A 17,346-nucleotide genomic window follows, 5' to 3' on the forward strand; every position below is an offset into this window, starting at 1 on the left:
ATTTTAGGCATTATAAAATGTCTGTGAAACAGACAAATAGTAGTTATTTTTTCATTCTAGAAATGTGTGTTCTGCGAATGACTCGAGCTAGACGTTCCCAAGTAGAGCAACAGCAGCTCATCAGTGTTGAAAAGGCTTTGGCAATCCTTTCTCAGCCCACACCCTCACTTGTTGTGGACCATGAGCGACTGAAAGTATGTAAATTAAAATCACAATGCTTTCATTGTATGAATTAGAAACATAACTCGCCAAAAGCGGGATTGTAATAGCACATTATTTCAATTTGGCTTGCAATAAATATATTTTATAGAAGGATAAACTTGGTATAGTTTGATGTTACCAGTGAAACTCAGTAACTTTCATTAAGGCAGTGATTGAAGATGACTAGTGTATTAACATTACTGTTTTTGACATATTAATACTTGTCTATATCACTTATCCCATACATTGTTTGTATGACCATACCTATGACCATTTTAGTTGGTTTTTACTTAACCATGGTTGCATGTTTTTGTTGGACTACAAGGCAATGGAATATCATGATAGGACCAGACTTGAGAAATCACAGAAATTCAGTAGGTCCATTTCAGTCATGACAAAAAACCCTGATCAGATGGAAAACCTTTTTTGAAGAAAAGAACCCTGAAGTGGTGCAGTATTTCATCATTTATGTCCTGTTTCTTTTTGTTTCACGTAACAATTAATTCTAGCACATATTAATCATAGTGACATAAAATATTCTACAAAAATGCCTTTTTTCTTGTTAGTCTAGTTTGAGATTATTTTTTAACTTGTCTGAAGAGACTGATGGCTGTAATTGAAATTGGCAACCTCATCAGCTGTAGTTTTTAGGATGAGAGGCCAGAGTCATAGAACGTTGATAAAGGTAGCTTGCACTTGAATGTCAGAACCACTGTTAGAGACTGCAGTGTCTTACCGATGACTTGATCTGCCCTCTCTCTGGCTTATATGCTAAAAATGTCCCCAAATCTTCAAAATTAAAATGTCTCTGGGAATTTCTCTCACATATGTAAACACTTATGTTTTCTTTTAGAATCTTTTGAAGATTGTTGTTAAAAAAAGTCAAGAATACAATATTTTTCAGTTGGAAAATTTATATGCTGTAATCAGCCAGTGTATTTATCAGCATCGCAGGGACTATGACAAAACAGCACTTGTTCAGGTAAACTCATCTATATGAGAAGTTAACTGATGATAAAAATTTCTAAATACCATTTTTAATGTGTGGGATTATGAATTATTTCTAGGTATAACCATGTTTTGTACTGTTTAAAATCTAGCACCTAAATTAGCTTGTGTTTCTTTAATAAGCAGTAGAACACTGAAGTATCTATAAACTATGAAAAATCTTTTTTGTGTGTGTATGAATGAAGATATATAGCTCATTTTTAAGACAGACTTAAGATAGGCCTATTTGTCTTTATTTAATCTGCTTTATAGTGGATGTGTGTGCTTAGTCACTGTAACTCTTGGTGACCCCATGGACTGTAGCCTGCCAGGCTCCTCATCCATGAGATTCTCCAGGCAAGAGTACTGGAGTGGGTTGCCATGCCCTCCTCCAGGGCATCTTCCCAACCCAGGGATTGAACCCAGGTCTCCCGCATTGCAAGGCGGATTCTTTACCATCTGAGCTACCAGGGAAGCCCTATTCGAGTACTAATGTTTAAAAATAGATATTGACTAATACCTATATAGTATTTCATATATATATATACACACACACACACGCACATATAACTTGCTACCTACTATATACCTACCAGTATGTAATATATACAGTATTTATATCTAATAAAGTATACTGTGGTATCTATATAGTATAAATATATGTAACAGTAGTACCTATAAACTGTTAATATCTGTAAGTACACCAGTGCCTTGGTTAATAACTATATGAATTTAATGTAAGATGAAAGCATCTCAGACTTTAATTCAAAAGAGATTTAAATAATGAAGTCCCATCAGTGTTAACAGTCTATGTGGTAGTCATAAATACTGAACAAAATTTGTTTCTCTCTCAGTTATATACATGGGTGATGGTGTCCTTAAGGTTGTTAGGTGCAAAAGAAAACCAGCAATGGAGTAATGTTCTTTAGTGTTTTCTGCATTGAAACTTACTGTTTTTCCCTCCTATCCTTTATCTAGAAAATGGAACAAGAAGTAGAAAACTTCAGTTGTTCCAGATCATGATGTCATGGTACCAAGTATCTTTCATATTCAGTTCCTATTTAATTCACCTTTGTCGTGTTGACGTAACTGATACAAGATGAAATCCTGAATCTCTAAGGAAAAGAGTAAAATAGTAATTAAAAATATTTAAACTCTTCTGGTATTTATATACATGTATAAGATAAATTGCAGAGATAACTGATAAATATTTGATTGAATAAGTCATTGTAGTAATACTATTGCTATTGTTATCAGTAAAGTGTGGCCAACTCCTAATAAAGATTATTTTGATAATTAATGTTTATGACACTTAGGAGTAATTAGTGACACTGATAGTTTTTGTTTTAAGCACTTTCAATTTTATCCTTCCTAAAAATAGTTTATTGTGTCAGACTAGAAACGACTTAACCATTGTGTCTTTGCCATCATTTCTGCCTTTAGCATCCTCTGCAAATTCACTTAAAAGCTCATGCTTGAGTCATGATTTACAGGAGGTCCCCTGAACAACTTCTAGGTGAACCACAGTTCTGTACTTGAATATCAACATTAATGCTTTATAGATAAAACATTTTTTATCATTTAATTTGGATTAATAAAAAATTTAAAATTTTTTGTTTTACTTTTATGATTATACATACAACAAATGTATTAACAACTACTTTGTTAAATATCTTTTTAACAATGCAAAGTTTTTATATATAAAAGCTATTTATATCCTTCTTAGGTTGTATTGTATAGATACCTTTTGTATACAATTATATAAATGTAAATATTATGAATTTTGTATTAATGATACCAAAAATGCATTTCTTAAAGCAATAAAAGCATTCACCACCATGCATTTACTCCCTCCCCCATTTTATTTCTTTTTCTTTGAGACATTCTAATATTACTTTGCAAAACTTCTTTTGAGGGGAATAGGGGATAATGATCTTGTGAGAGATTCTGGATTCCAATACAGTTTCTGAGTTAAAGTGCTTTTTGTTGTTTTATCTGGATATTTTATTTAAAGCCTTCTAAAACTCAATAATTCTGATACCCTAATTAGTAGATACTATCTTATGTAATGCATAATGGAATGCTAGTCACTGAAAATATTTAAGTGTATGTATATTCCTGGATTCACACACACACACACATGCATCTTCATTTTTAGTGAAATTTATTGTAACTTATAGTAGATTCATGCTTTTGTAACTAGGATTTTATTTTGTATGTATAGCTTCTATAATAAATTGTAAAGGTAAAAATTGCTTCTCAATTATGTTTCTTAATTATTTTATAATGTCCTAAAAATAATTCAGTGTGAAACAAGTGCAAAAATCTGTTTTATTACTGTGCATCATTTAAAATGCTATTGGCACTGGAATGTGTATATTCTTTAGTTACAAAGACTAATCTGCTCCTGTCCTTTGCATGACATACTGTGTCTACACGTGGAGAGTAATGTATCTACATTGCTGTGTAGGCTTTCAAAGCCATGCTGAAATTGCAAACCTAGAATGTCTCTCTCTCTCTCTCTCTCTCTTTTTATTGCTTAAAAGTATAATCAGGCTATTATATATATATTAAATATATATAATATGTTATATGAAATCTTTATTTTGTGTATAACCTATATATTATATATTTTATACACTATATTTATATTATAAATTATAATTATATTTTATAATGTATATAAGTTGTGCATGGTTTTATTATATATTATATTTTATAATTTATATTATATAAGTATATTTATACATTATATTTTATAATATATTTTATATGTTTATACTTTATAATATAAATTTTATTTTATATATTTATATAATCAGGCTATTATATATATACTTATATATAAAAGTATAATCAGTAATTTAGACAGGAAAAGAAATAGAAAGCATCCAAATTTAAAAGGAAGAAGTAAAACTATATTCACAGGTTATCTTACATGTGGAAAAGCCTAAAGTATCCACAAAATATTGGTTAGAAGTAATAAATTTGACAAAGTTGCAGGATAGAAGATCAATATAGAAATCTGTTGTATTTCTGTGTACTAGCAACAAATGATGCAAAAAAGGAAACTAAGAAATAAATTCTATTTATAATAGCATCTAAGTCAGTAAGACACCTAGGAATAAATTTAACTAAAGAGGTTCAGACTTGTACACTGATAACTACAAAATGTTGCTGAAAGAAATTAAATAAGGCCTAAGTAAATGGAAAGAGATCCTGTACTCCTGTATTAGAAGACTTGATGTTAAAATGACGGTATTTCCCAAAACAGTGCAGATTTCATGCAGTACCTTTCAAAATCCCAATGGCCTTTTTGCAGAAATGGTAAAGTCAATCCAAAATTCATAATGAAACTGCAGGGGACCCTGAATAGCCAAAACGATCTTGAAAAAAGAAGAGGAAGTTGGAAGTCTCGTACTTCTTTATTCCAAACCTTACACAAAGTTACATTAATAAGACAGTGTGATATTGGCATAAAGGATGGACATACAGATCAATGGAATAGAGCTGAGAGTTCAGAAAGAAGTCTGTATCTGTCAGGGTCAGTTGATTCTAACAATGGTGCCCCAGACCATTCAATGGGGAGAGAATAGTGTTTTCAGCAGATGGTACTGGGGAAGCAATATTCACATGCCAAGGGATGAAGTTGGACTTCTACCCTACACCATGTATAAAACTTAACACAAAATGGATAGAAGACCTAAATTAAGAGCTAAAACTATAAAATTCTTTAGATGAAAACAAGACCTCAAATTTGATGATGATTTCTTAAATGTGGCTCAAAAAATAGCAGCTGAAGGAAAATCAAATTCATCAAAATTAAAAATGTTCATGGTTCTACATACAGTATCTATGTTACAATTATTATATAATTATGTAATTTAATATAATACTATCTTAAAACTCAACAAGAAAAAGACAATCCAGTAATGGCTGTTTATGATGACTTAACAGTTTTGAGGACTACTGGTCAGATATTTTGGAAGATCCCCCTCTTTGGGAATTAGTCTGTTTTTCTCATGATTAGGTGGGGATTATGGAGGAGGAAGATCACAGAGCTAAAGTGATCATACCAAGGTTACATACTCTCAGTGTGAGTTATGACTTAATTGGCCTTGACCACTTGGCAGAAGTAGTGTTTCTCTCCATTATGAAATTACTCTTTGGGTACTATGCTCTGGAAGGTCACTGTGTAGCTCAGTCTTAGGAATGAGAAGTTATGTTCCATACTGAGATTATTTGTCTCATTATCTTCTCTTCAGTACCAACCCCCTGCCATGTAACACACCGAATACATTTTTGCTCAAAATAATGCAATTGAGAGATTACATAATTCTATAATATCTATAGAATCTTACTAAGATTCTGTAATGAAAGGGCCTTTACTAGAACTTGAGCATACAGTAACTATTTACTGATGGATATTATATGAGGGGAAAAAACTCCATTTTTAATTGACCTATAGTTGATTTGTAATGTTGTGTTAGTTTCATGTATACAGCAAAGTGATTCAGTTATATATATATCTGTATCTGTGCATCAGTGTTTTCCTTTTTATCTGCTGCCTGGAAAATATATATTTGTATTTTTTTAAACATATATTTCTAGGGACTTCTGTGGTGGTCCAGTGGTTAAGATTCCTAGTGGTTAAGACTTCCAGTGCAGAGGGCATGAGTTCAGTCCCTGGTGGAGGAACTAAGATCCCACATGCCACGTGATGCAGCCAAAAAATATATTTATCAAATATATATATAAGCAGAGAGGGGCAGAAGTGCTCTCAGCCCTTCCCTTCCAAAGACCTTTCCCAGATATTGTTCACGCTTCCTTTTTTTTTATCTCATTGGCTAGAACTTAAGTCACATGGCCACATTTTGTTGCAATGAAATAGAGAAAGAGAGAGGAAATAGCTGGAATTCCATAAACTGTCTTGGGGCTGTGAGGTGACCTTAATGATGGGAAGATTCAGGGACAATAATGTTTTAAATGCTTAGGGTCTTCTTTAGGACTTGTTGCTTATAGGAAGTAAAAGCTGAAAAAGTAAGGAACCACTGAGTCCTTGAACACACAGGTGGCATGGCCAAATGGACTTAAAAGCTTCTCTTAGATGGTCTAGAGAAATGACTGGCTAGAGACAGAGGAGTCAAAAGAAAGGCCTATGAGGCATTTTTGTGAAGACTTGGTAAGACCTTGCTTAGTAACACAGTGCATATTAAGTAAGAGAATTCCACTGTGGCTTCCCCGGTGGCGCTAGTGGTAAAGAACCTGCCAGCCAGTGCAGGAGACATGAAGAGATGTGGCTTCAGTCCCTAGGTTGGGGAGATCCTCTGGAGGAGGAGTGCAGCAAGAGCTCCTGACTGGTTCGTTTTCTACTCTTTGCCCTCTGCCATCCATTCTCCACTCAGTAGCCAAAATATTCTTTGAAGGAACTCAGGTCTGATAGCATCGTTTTCTCATACTCACTGTTTCGCATTACAGACCTTTGTTATGGCTCCTGCATCTCAGCTTTCTCTCCCCACTCTTCTGGTTCATGACACTCTAGCCACACTTAGACTTTTTCCAGTTCTTTTTTTCTACCTCTGGGCTTTTTCATGTTTTTTTTCCTTGTCTAGAATGCCCTTCCTCTCCCCAGTGCATATCGAACTCCTACTCCTATCCTTTATTTTCAGCATAAAAGTAACCAATTAAGAGAAGTTACCCCCTCCCAATCTAAATCCAGTTACTTATATTCATCTCATTTAATCCCTAATAGTCTTTACATGACACTATTCATAATTTTTTACTATGTATTCTCTAATGTTTATTTAATATTTACCTCACCACAAGATCATAGGCTTTTTAAAGTTAGGAGCTAAGTTTGTTTCATTTTCATGATTATAGATCTAACACTTACATAATAGGTTCATAGTTGACACTAAATAAATATCACTTGACTTAATGATTACATCGTGGTTGAAGAGAGCAGAGGACAGTAAGGAGCAGGACAGGAAGATATTAAGTTACTAGAAGTAGAGACCTCGGGGGGTTATTGTGAGTGAAAACCTGTACTTCAGAAAAGCAGAGTGGAATCTAGCTAATAGCATCTAATTTTTTTTTTTTAATACAAAGTCATAATTTTAGAAGCTGCTTCTATTAGATTTATCCCATTTCAAGGTTATAAAAAGAATAGTTTTTCACTGCAGTTTGCTAATAGTTGTCCACATATTGGGCATCCTCATGAGACTGAAACCCATCCAGTTAATGATTGTACAGTCTTAGCTTTGCACAGTCAGAAAAAGAAATTGAGGCTCCGATTAGCTAATTTACTCAGCTTCACAGATAAGTGGCAGAAGCAGGACTCCACTAGGTCTGTGTGATTGAAATCCGTGTTCTTAATCACCTCCCCTGAACACACACTGTAGGTGCCCTACTTGTAGGCTCTTGGCATTCAGCATTCTGGTTTGTGCCATTGTTGGCAGTCTGCAAATACCTGTAGCCCCACCTGAGGATGTTCTCATGATCCATGCTGGATGTGGACTGAAAACAATAGGATATTAACATCCCTGGGAATAGTTGCCAACCAGACAAAGGCAGGGGCTTCCCTGGTGGTTCAGATGGTAAAGAGTCTGCCGGCAATGCAGGAGACCTGGGTTTAATCCCTGGGTCTGGAAGATCCCCTGGACAAGGAAACTGCAACCCCACTCCAGTATTCTTGCCTGAAGAATTCCGTGGACAGAGGAGCCTGACAGGCTACAGTCCATGCGGTCACAAAGAGTGGACTGAGCAACTAACATTTTCAGACAAAGGTAGGCAGGAGTCAGTGAATAATACCCCAGCACCCTCATAACTCAGGTGTGTTTTACCCTTTTGGTTCTCCATGAGGGTTGAGCCCTAGGTCTCAGTGCAGTAACGTGCTTGAAACTGACTATGAACTCCCTTTCTTTCTCTGTTTCGCTTTGCTCCCCTGCCTGTACTTTTTGGCATTACCTCCCAAATGATCACTTCCTCACCTTTATTCCACCTCTGCTTTGGGAAGAACACAACCTAAGACACTTGCTCCCTTTACAAAATAAAAGTAGAAAAATGCGAAATGCCCAAACAATAGCTATAAATTTTTTTAGTTTTCCCAACAATTATCAAACTCACAAGCCAACATTAATTTCCTCAATATTTTTGTGAAAGCCTAACCATTTCCTTTTCAGTTTCTTTCCCATTTTAAAGATTGTCTTAATTATCTTATAGCAATGTTAAATTATGTTTTTACTCTGTTTTTAAGAGAGAAAATCTGGAAGCTTCGTGTTTAGGCTATGTAATTTTAGTATGCAAAGGTTGGAATTGAAATCACTATATTTGAGCAGTCAGCCCTGCCAACATCTGAGCTCTGGCTGGGAGTCAGAGAATAGCACTTAACATGCAGTGAGAGGGCTCTTGGAATACTACTACCTTCAGAGCACACGCCAAATCAAAATGATTTAAACATCCAAAAAATACGGGACTAAAACATTTAATGGATCAAAGAGTGCCAAACATGGGTACCCTGGACATGCAGACATTGTGAGCTACAAGCATTGGTTTAAAGGCCTATTGTGAAACTTCAGCTGGCTTAAAGATAGACTTGAGGAGAAGGGGAGGGGGTGTGCTCATTGCAATAGATAATGTATTCATGAAATAATTTGGAAACTGATTACGTGTGATGAATCCTAATTATAGCTATTTACTGTGGCGAATATTTAGGAAAATCAAGGTCTCAAAAAAAGACTCTAGCTCGTGCTTTAATTATTTAGGAAGAAAAGTTACCCCAATCTTATATACTATAATTATTTCTTACATTCAGTTTACATATTGTATTTAGGACCACAGCATATGTCTCTTTTCTGTTTCTTCCTTAAATTTTTCTTAAGAGTCCTTGCCCACCCCACCAAGGAGAAAATGTAAATTACCACCATCACTCAGATGAATTCCCTAGTTTCTTCTGAACCTTCACCTCACAGCTGTTGCATGAAATACAGTCACTAGAGTATTAGTTAAATAAAAATGTCTATCTAAAATGGCAGTTTTCTAATATTCTTATAACAAATAATTTTGCAGGAGAATAAACATAATTAAACACATTTTTTTTTCCATCTGAAAATAGTTCATCTGGAATTACACCAGATGCTAATAGTGGTTAGGAAGGCAGAAACATGAATGAATTCTTACCTCTATTTTTTTTCAAAGTTTCTGTAAAATGATTCTATTTCTTTGGCAGCAAAAATATTTATAAAAATGTAAAAGTTGCTTTTAAGCTATAATTCTTATTCTAGTTGTGAAAGTTAATATCTAATGAAAGGCAAAACAAGATGAGAAAATAAAACCTGTGTATCTTAAACTGAAAAATCACATATTTTATATATTGTTATATTGTCCCACTACTGTCTTTGGGCAAATATTTCTCAAAAAAGTTGTTAAAAGTCTGCAAATTCCATCTGTGCAATCAGAAAGAAAGTACTTAATCTATTTAACCTTTGGGTACATGCATTATATAAGCCTAGCAGTTTATCACTTTGCTGGCTGTAAACTGTATACCTCATCCAGTTATGAAACAGGAGGCAAAAGAAATATGTAAGCAGGAAGTAAGTTGCAAAATATCTGAGCTAGCTACAAAATAACTGAAAAATTGACAACGTAAAGTTCAAGCTAATTGATCACATTTTCAATTTATATCATTCATCCTTGAGATGAGATAGTGATAGTTAAACTACATTACAAATGACCAGACACAACTTGAAGATGTTATTATTAAGATTTTTAACATTGTAGTTATTTTTGGCCGCACTGGGTCTTTGTTGCTGGGTGTGGGCTTGCTCTAGTGCAGCGAGCGGAGGCTACTCTAGTTGCGGTAGACAGGCTTCTCATTGCGGTGGCTTCTCTACTTGCAGGGCACAGACTCCAGGACATGAGGGCTTCAGTAGTTGCGGCACGTGGGCTCAGTGGTTGTGGTGCGAGGGCTTCACTAGTTGCGGCACGTGGGCTCAGTGGTTGTGGTGCAAGGGCTTAGTTGCTCTGTGGCATGTGGGATCTTCCAGGATCAGGAATTGAACCCATGCTCCCTGCATTGGCAGGCGGATTCTTAATCGCTTGACCACCAGGGAAGTCCTTATTAGGATATTTTAATTGTAGTCATGAGGGCAGGGACCATATGTCTTGTCCAGTTAATATTTGTTGAATTTATATATTTATGTGTCCTAAAACCTATAAAGGCACTAGGATAGATTAAAAACAAACAAGAATGAGATATGTCCTGCTCCCTAAAGAATGGGCAAAGTGGTAAAGTTACATGTTAACTCACCTCAGTTGCCTTATGCCTCAGTAAAGAATATGAGTTTGCCTTTATCATTCATGGTATAGAAAGACAGTCTACAGACTTCACTGTGCAGTGGAGAAGCAGAGCCTGTGGAGTCAAACATGAGCTTCAGTCCTCTTGAACATGTTCAAGTGACATGGCAGGGAGTTTGCTGCTCACCAAAGTGTCCTTGTGCTCCCCCACATTTCATGTGCTAGGGCTGATCAAAGAACCATAAGCAGAAGGGCCATGTGTCGCTTCTAAACCAAAGCTTTTAATAACTGGTGGGTATCTCTCTTCCCTCTGCCTCAGCACCTTAGAAGATGTATATTCCAAATGATACATGAGCCAAAGAGAGGAAGCAGCGTGGATCCCTGAGTCACCATTTGGTGGGAGTTGCCCCAGAGAGTCACTAAAAACTACAAGAAACCTTGAAGAATGATCAATGTCATTATATATATTTTTGAAGTATTTATGTTTATTTAGTCGTTTGGCTGTGCCGGGTCTTGGATATGGCATGCAGAATCTTTAGTTGTGGCATGTGGGATCTAGTTCCCCAACCAGGGATTGAACCCTAGCCCCCTGCTTGAACTCTTGGTCCCGATCCTTAAACTCTGAGCATTGGGAGCTCAGCATCTTAGCCACTGGACCACCAGAGATGTCCCAGTCATTATATGTTAAACAGAGGTATTTAACAGCAGCAAAACCTAGTCTGTTCTGACAAATAGAGGTAAAAGATTCAGTTGATGGGTTCTTAAGCCCATGATGGAAGAATCAGTTTGAAGGCAAGACTATGAGATACACTTTTTAAAAGTAGCCCAAAATTGGGACTTCCCTGGCCATCTAGTGGCCACCTAGTGCTCCTCACTTCCAATTTGAGGAGCACAGGTTTGATTCCTGGTCAGGGAACTAGGATCCTGCATACCTCATGGCATGGCCAAAAGAAAGCCAAAATGGATGTGTCTTTCTGAAGTCTTTCACTTCACAAACAGTGGGAAAGACCTGACCAACCTCTAGACCTAGCCTAGCCAGTCCCTGTTACCCAGTATTTATTTATTTATTTTTGGCTGTGCTGGGTCTTCATTACTGCACGTGGGGTTTCTCTAGTTACAGCAAGAGGCTGCTGTTTGTTGCAGTGCACAGGCTTCTCATTGCAGTGGATTTTCATGTTTCAGAGCTCAGGTTCTGGAGCACGGGCTTTACTAGCTGCCGCTGGCAGGCTCTGTTGTGGCAAGTGGAATCTTCCTGGATCAGGGATCAAACCTGTGTCCCCTGCATTGGCAGGCAGATTCCTAACCACTGGAATATCAGATAAGTCTTACCCAATATTTAAGCCAGAATAAACTTTTGTCTCTGCAACTTGTAGGACTTGATCAAAATAATCTTGAGCCTCAGTCTCCTTGTCTATAAAATGGGTCATATCATACTGTACTCATAAGATTTTTCTGAAAGTAAATTGTATTGCAAAGCACTTAGCTCAGGGCCTGGCAGGTAGAGGTGCTTCACAAGAGTTATTTCCCTCCCCTGTGCTTTATCTGAGGCCAGTACCTCTCCACACTGACTGAATTTTAAAATCATTTGGGAAGCTTTAAGAAAAAAAACCAACTTGTATCCCACCCTAAACCAAATAATCAGAATCTGTAGAGGTGAGGCTGGGACATAGACATTTTTAGAAAGCACCAGGTGAGGGATTTCCCTGGTGGTCCAGTGGCAAAGACAACAGTCCCAAGGCAGGAGGCCTGAGTTCAGTCCCTGGTCAGGGAACTAGATCTCACATGCCGAAACTAAAGATCCTGCATGCCACAACTAAGACCCAGTGCAGCCAAATAAATATTTAAAAAAGAAACACCAGGTGATTGTGTTGTTGAGCCAGAGTTGAGAATGATTGCCTTAGGCAATGTGTAAACAAACTATTTGGTTACACATAATTTAAAATAAAGCCTTAATAATTAAAAAACAACAACAAAAACCTTCAAACAATACCAGAATGACTACTTCTTCACAGACTTGGAGCTTTAAAAAAGGCTTATTTATAAATGACAGACACAAAGAGTCAGTAAGTCGTTGCTAGATGCTCTCAGGGTCTGAGGGCATTCTGATAAGCCCAGTGATGTTGCAATGGAAAGAATGGGCTCAGATACCATTTCTGTTATAGTGATGACTTTTTCTGTTGTTACGGCTGAACTGTGTGTCTCTCTGAATTCATATGTTGAGGTCCTAACCCCAGTACCTCTGAATTTGTATCTGGAGATAGAGTCTTTGAAGAGAGAATTAAAATGAAGTTTTTAGAGTGGGCCCTAATCCTATATGATTGATATCCATATTAGAGATGGTGCGGTTTTTTGGGGATTTTTTTGTTTTGTTTTGTTTTGTTTTACTTTGGCTACATGGCACGGCATTCCAGGTCTTAGCTCCCCAACCAGGGATCGAATCTGTGCCGTGCTCACTGGAAGCACAGAGTCTTAACCAGTGCCAGGGAAGTCCTGTAAGAGGGATCTGAACACAGATTTGTACAGATGGAAGATAACATGAATTCACTGGGACAAGGCACCTGTGATCTTGATCTTGAACTTACAGCCTCTGGAACTGTGAGAAAAAGAAATCTCTGTTGTTTAAGCCACCCAGTCTGTCCTACTTTATTACAGCAGCCCTACCAAACAAATGTACCTGTGTTACAGTTAAAGTGTGTGGTAGGTTTTTGGTGAGTGGGTGGGAGAAATAGCCGCACTGCCTCTGTTTTAATAAGAGATGTTCAGAGAGAAGATGGGTTTTTGTAAGCCCTTGAACTTGAGTACTTTGACTATTTGATGTTATATTTATGTTAGTCACGCTCAGTCATGTCTGAGTCTTTGAGACCCCATGGACTGTAGCTTGTCAGGCTCCTCTGTCCATGGAATCCTCCAGGCAAGAAAACGAGTGGGTTGCCATTTCCTCCTCCAGGGGATCTTCCCGACCCAGGGATCAAACCCCTGTCTCCTGTGTCTCCTGCTTTGCAGGTGGATTCTTTGCTTAGTTGAGCCACCAGGGAAGCTGGGTAATGTAAAATAATAGAGCAGGCTGTCTGTGTCCAGGAAGTGCAGATCACTGTGTCTTCCGGCTCACAGCTGCCTTCTGAGGGGGCCACTCTTGCCCACAGACAGTTGCCTTTTCTCCCCCTAGACTGCCCACCCCTTCTGCCATGGCAGATTGGGCTAAGCAGACGTTCAAGCAAAGATGTGCTGGGCCAGTCAGATTCTCTCTTGAGATTTTGGAATTGGGACACTGAGAACCAGACCATTTAGCTCTAATGAACAGAGCTGAACAGTCACATTGGACTCCTTGGCTCTGGCTACTTGGCTGGACCATGATCTAGAGGAGTCTTTAAAAAGTGAGTCGAGGGATGAGAGGGAAAAGTAGACCCTCAAGGACTAACAGTAGGTTTGACTTCTTCACTGGAGCCAGCTTGAGTGGGTTTCTGTATCACAACCCGAAGGGTATAAACTGGAACATCATGAAATAAAAAGTGAGGACCTTGAGGCCAAAGTTCTGCCCTGAGGGGCCACCAAAAAATCAGTCTAACCTCTCTTCCATGAAGACCCAGAAGACTTCTAGGCTGGAAAACCCTAGAGGACAGCCTCAGCAGCAGCATGGCTAATATTTTCTAAGAAATTAAGCCAGGGGACTTTGCTGGTGGTCCAGTGGCTAAGACTCTACACTCCCAATGCAGGGGACTGTATCCCACACTCAGCAACTAAAGATCCCATGTGCTGCAAATAAGACCTAGTGTAACCAAGTAAGTAAAAATAAATGTTTTTTAAAAGAGAAAAGATAAGCCAGGCCCTTTGCATGAACTGTCAAGGTTTTGAGATAAGGCACAACAACAGATGAGTGAAAATGGAGGTTAAGAAACCTGCCTTAGTCATATAGTTATTGTGGTAAATTATTTGCCCTTCTTGTATCCTCCTTCTTTGCATTGTGACTTTATAGCTGCTCCCAACAAGAGGTGGAATCTGAGCTGGCCCTGCAACTTGTTTTGGCATTAATGTGGCATAAATGACATTGTCAGTTCTGAGGCTAGGCTTTAGAGGTCTTCAGTGGTGCTTCTTGATTTTTTTAGAACTCTGAGCATGTAAAGGAGTCCAGGCTACTGTAATGGAAGCTGAGACATATGTGGTCCAGTAACGACTGTGATCAACAGCCAAACACTGTGGTGTGACTGAGGCCATCCTAGATGTTGCTCTGACACTCAGCCAACTGCCAGGTGTATGAATGAGTCCATCCTGGACTAGGCAGCACCCAGTCAACCTACCTGCTGACTACAGATGCATGAGTGAGTCCAGCCAAGATCAGCCAAACCATCCAGCCAACCCACAGAGTTATGAACTAAACAATTACTTAGGCTTTTAAGCCTCTATGTTTCAGTGGATTTGTTATGCAGCAACAACCCTCCACTGGTGCAGAGGGTCTGGGATCTGAACAGAAGAGCATCTGACTTCCACCCCAGTGAATTCTCTCATATCCTGAGTATACTGTAGCCTGGCCAATGCAATACCTTCCTGCTGAAAAGCCCCATATGTAGCATCTTCATTAGATTGTGGGATTGGTCTGGGTTCAAAACCCACTTTCCTTTGCAGGTTACTGGGCATTTTGGTAACTGCAAACAATACCAACTGCCTCACAGAGACACCAGGAAGGTAAAATGAAATAGTACATCTAAAGCGTCCACAGTTGGACTTCCCTGGTGGTCCAGTGGTTGAGAATCTGCCTGGCAGTACAGGGCACACGGATTCAATCCCTGGTCGGTGAGATTCTGCATGCCACAGGGCAGTTAAGCCTATGTGCCACAACTGCTGAGCCTGAGTCTAGAGCCCTCGAGCCACAGTTACTGAGCCCACGTGCTGCAACTACTGAAGCCCATGAGCCTAGAGCCCAAGCTCCACAACAAGAGAAGCCACCACAATAAGAAGCCCTTGCATCCCAACTACAGAGTAGCCCCCACTTGCTACAACTAGAGAACACCTATGGATAGCAATGAAGACCTGGTGCAACCAAAATTAAATACATAAATAGAAAAAGAAAAGAGGAAAAATAAAACAGTGTCTAGAGTTTAGCAGGCCCTAAAGTTTCCTGGAAGATGGAAGTTTACAATGGGTCCAAAATTTCTTGATAACAAATAGAGTTTTACTTTTCAGTGCTGATATTCAACCAACTGACATTTTTAGGAATGGTTATCTCTTCTTAGAGATACTGACTTTTTATATACTTGTAACTCTTAGTTCTACAAGAATGCAGAACGTTTTTTTCCCAATTTAAGCTTTTTTCTAGATCAATATTTCTCAAAGTAAAGTCTATAGGTCATTTATATAAGAGTCACCAGCTGCCTGTCAAGTGAAGATTCATGGCCTCATTCCAGACCTACAGAATGAGACATTACTGGGAGCAGGGTCTAGAATCTACATTTTAATCAAATTCCCCAATAATTTCAATGCATATTAAATTTCCTCTGCTATGACTTTAAAAACAGGATGCATTGCATTTTCTCACTGTAGTATTGGTTTCTGGGTGTTCCCCTGGGGTCATTTGTGTCCTAAGATTTTAGGTCAAAAAAGACACACTAGCACATTTTTCAGAAGTAGTGTTGACATGAGCACTAACTTTGTGGTGGAAATAGAGTACACACCAATAAATGAACCAACCCAGATGACACCATGCTTTTTCTAAGTGTATCAACATTTCACTCTTTGAAAAAATACTGGGAAATCAGTTTTTTCTGTTTTTCATTTTGTTTTTTTTTTTTTTTGCTTTGCATTTATAATTTTATATATGGACTTACACCAGATACAGAAATAGGGGAGCAGAATAGTGGAGAGGGCATTTACAAATATACTAACTTGTTTTTACTGTTGTTATCAATAACATTATTATTTTCACAAAGCATTCTCTAATAGGAATAGGAGATGACTTGACCCTAAATGGACTTTGAAAGTTTGTTCAGTCTGAACTACCTTCAAGTAGAAATGTTTTTGTTCACCTTCTGAAGTAGCCCTTAGAGAGAATAGTGGGAGTATTTTACTAGGGCTAAACTAAATTCTCAGGTTCACCTAGCTCTAGTTAAAAGTTTGAAGTGTCTTGGTTTGATGTCTTTTTGGCCGATCTGTTTCATGGTATCATGTTTTTTTAGAAGACTTTCTCACCAAAAGTAGAAAAAGGAAAATAATAACAGAAGGAAACTACTTCAAAAAGTAGTGTTGGAAGTCTATTCCTCTTCAGATGACACCAGTGCTTAGAACTTTTGACTCAAAGCTCTTCATTTCCTACAAATACTTTTTTTCCACTGTTCCAAAGGTAGAAGAAGCTCTGAATGGCAAAAATTCTGTGCTTTTTAAAAACCTGCCGGATAACTTCTCATCTCTAAGAGTACTGAAGTTTTGTCATAACAGACTGTGTATAACAAATCACAAAACATATGCATAAAGAAGTCTAGACTCTTCTAATTGTGCCAATCCATGGGTAAAAAGCTTACTTCTGGAGCCACACAGCTGTTGAAATCAGTCATATTTACAATTTTTACAAATGAGTTTATTTTAATAAAAACAAGGTACTCTGTGAACATGATCTCTAAACAGATTTATGTGGGTTGGCACAATCTGCTATGCTAAACATATATTCATATTGCTTAGGTCTGCAACCAGTTTTTTCTTTTTTGAGTGATGATAACAGTCTTGCTTTGTACAAGGATACCAAATAATTGGCAGCAATTCAGCTAAGGACACTGTTCTCAGCACTGAGCTATTGAAATTGTTTCCCTGGACAGAACTGCCCTCTGGGCATGGTCCTAAACTGGGAGAACTCTGGGCTGCTGGCACTAGGCAGTGAAC

General features: G+C 37.8%; 1 protein-coding gene across 2 annotated transcripts in view; it reads left to right on the forward strand.

Annotated features, from left to right (window-relative positions):
* ATAD2 (ATPase family AAA domain containing 2) overlaps nucleotides 1-3,440 on the forward strand; it is a 67,232-nt gene extending 63,792 nt beyond the window's left edge. For both annotated transcript variants that reach the window (XM_069599939.1, XM_069599940.1), the window contains exons 26-28: nucleotides 61-194; nucleotides 1,055-1,183; nucleotides 2,167-3,440. In XM_069599939.1, the coding sequence (XP_069456040.1) occupies nucleotides 61-194; nucleotides 1,055-1,183; nucleotides 2,167-2,211 (308 nt within the window). In that variant the 3' untranslated portion in view covers nucleotides 2,212-3,440. The remainder of the gene's footprint in view (nucleotides 1-60; nucleotides 195-1,054; nucleotides 1,184-2,166) is intronic.
* Nucleotides 3,441-17,346: the final 13,906 nt, after the last annotated feature.

Source organism: Ovis canadensis, chromosome 9 (assembly GCF_042477335.2).
Source record: "Ovis canadensis isolate MfBH-ARS-UI-01 breed Bighorn chromosome 9, ARS-UI_OviCan_v2, whole genome shotgun sequence".
Classification (NCBI taxonomy): Eukaryota; Metazoa; Chordata; class Mammalia; order Artiodactyla; family Bovidae; genus Ovis; species Ovis canadensis.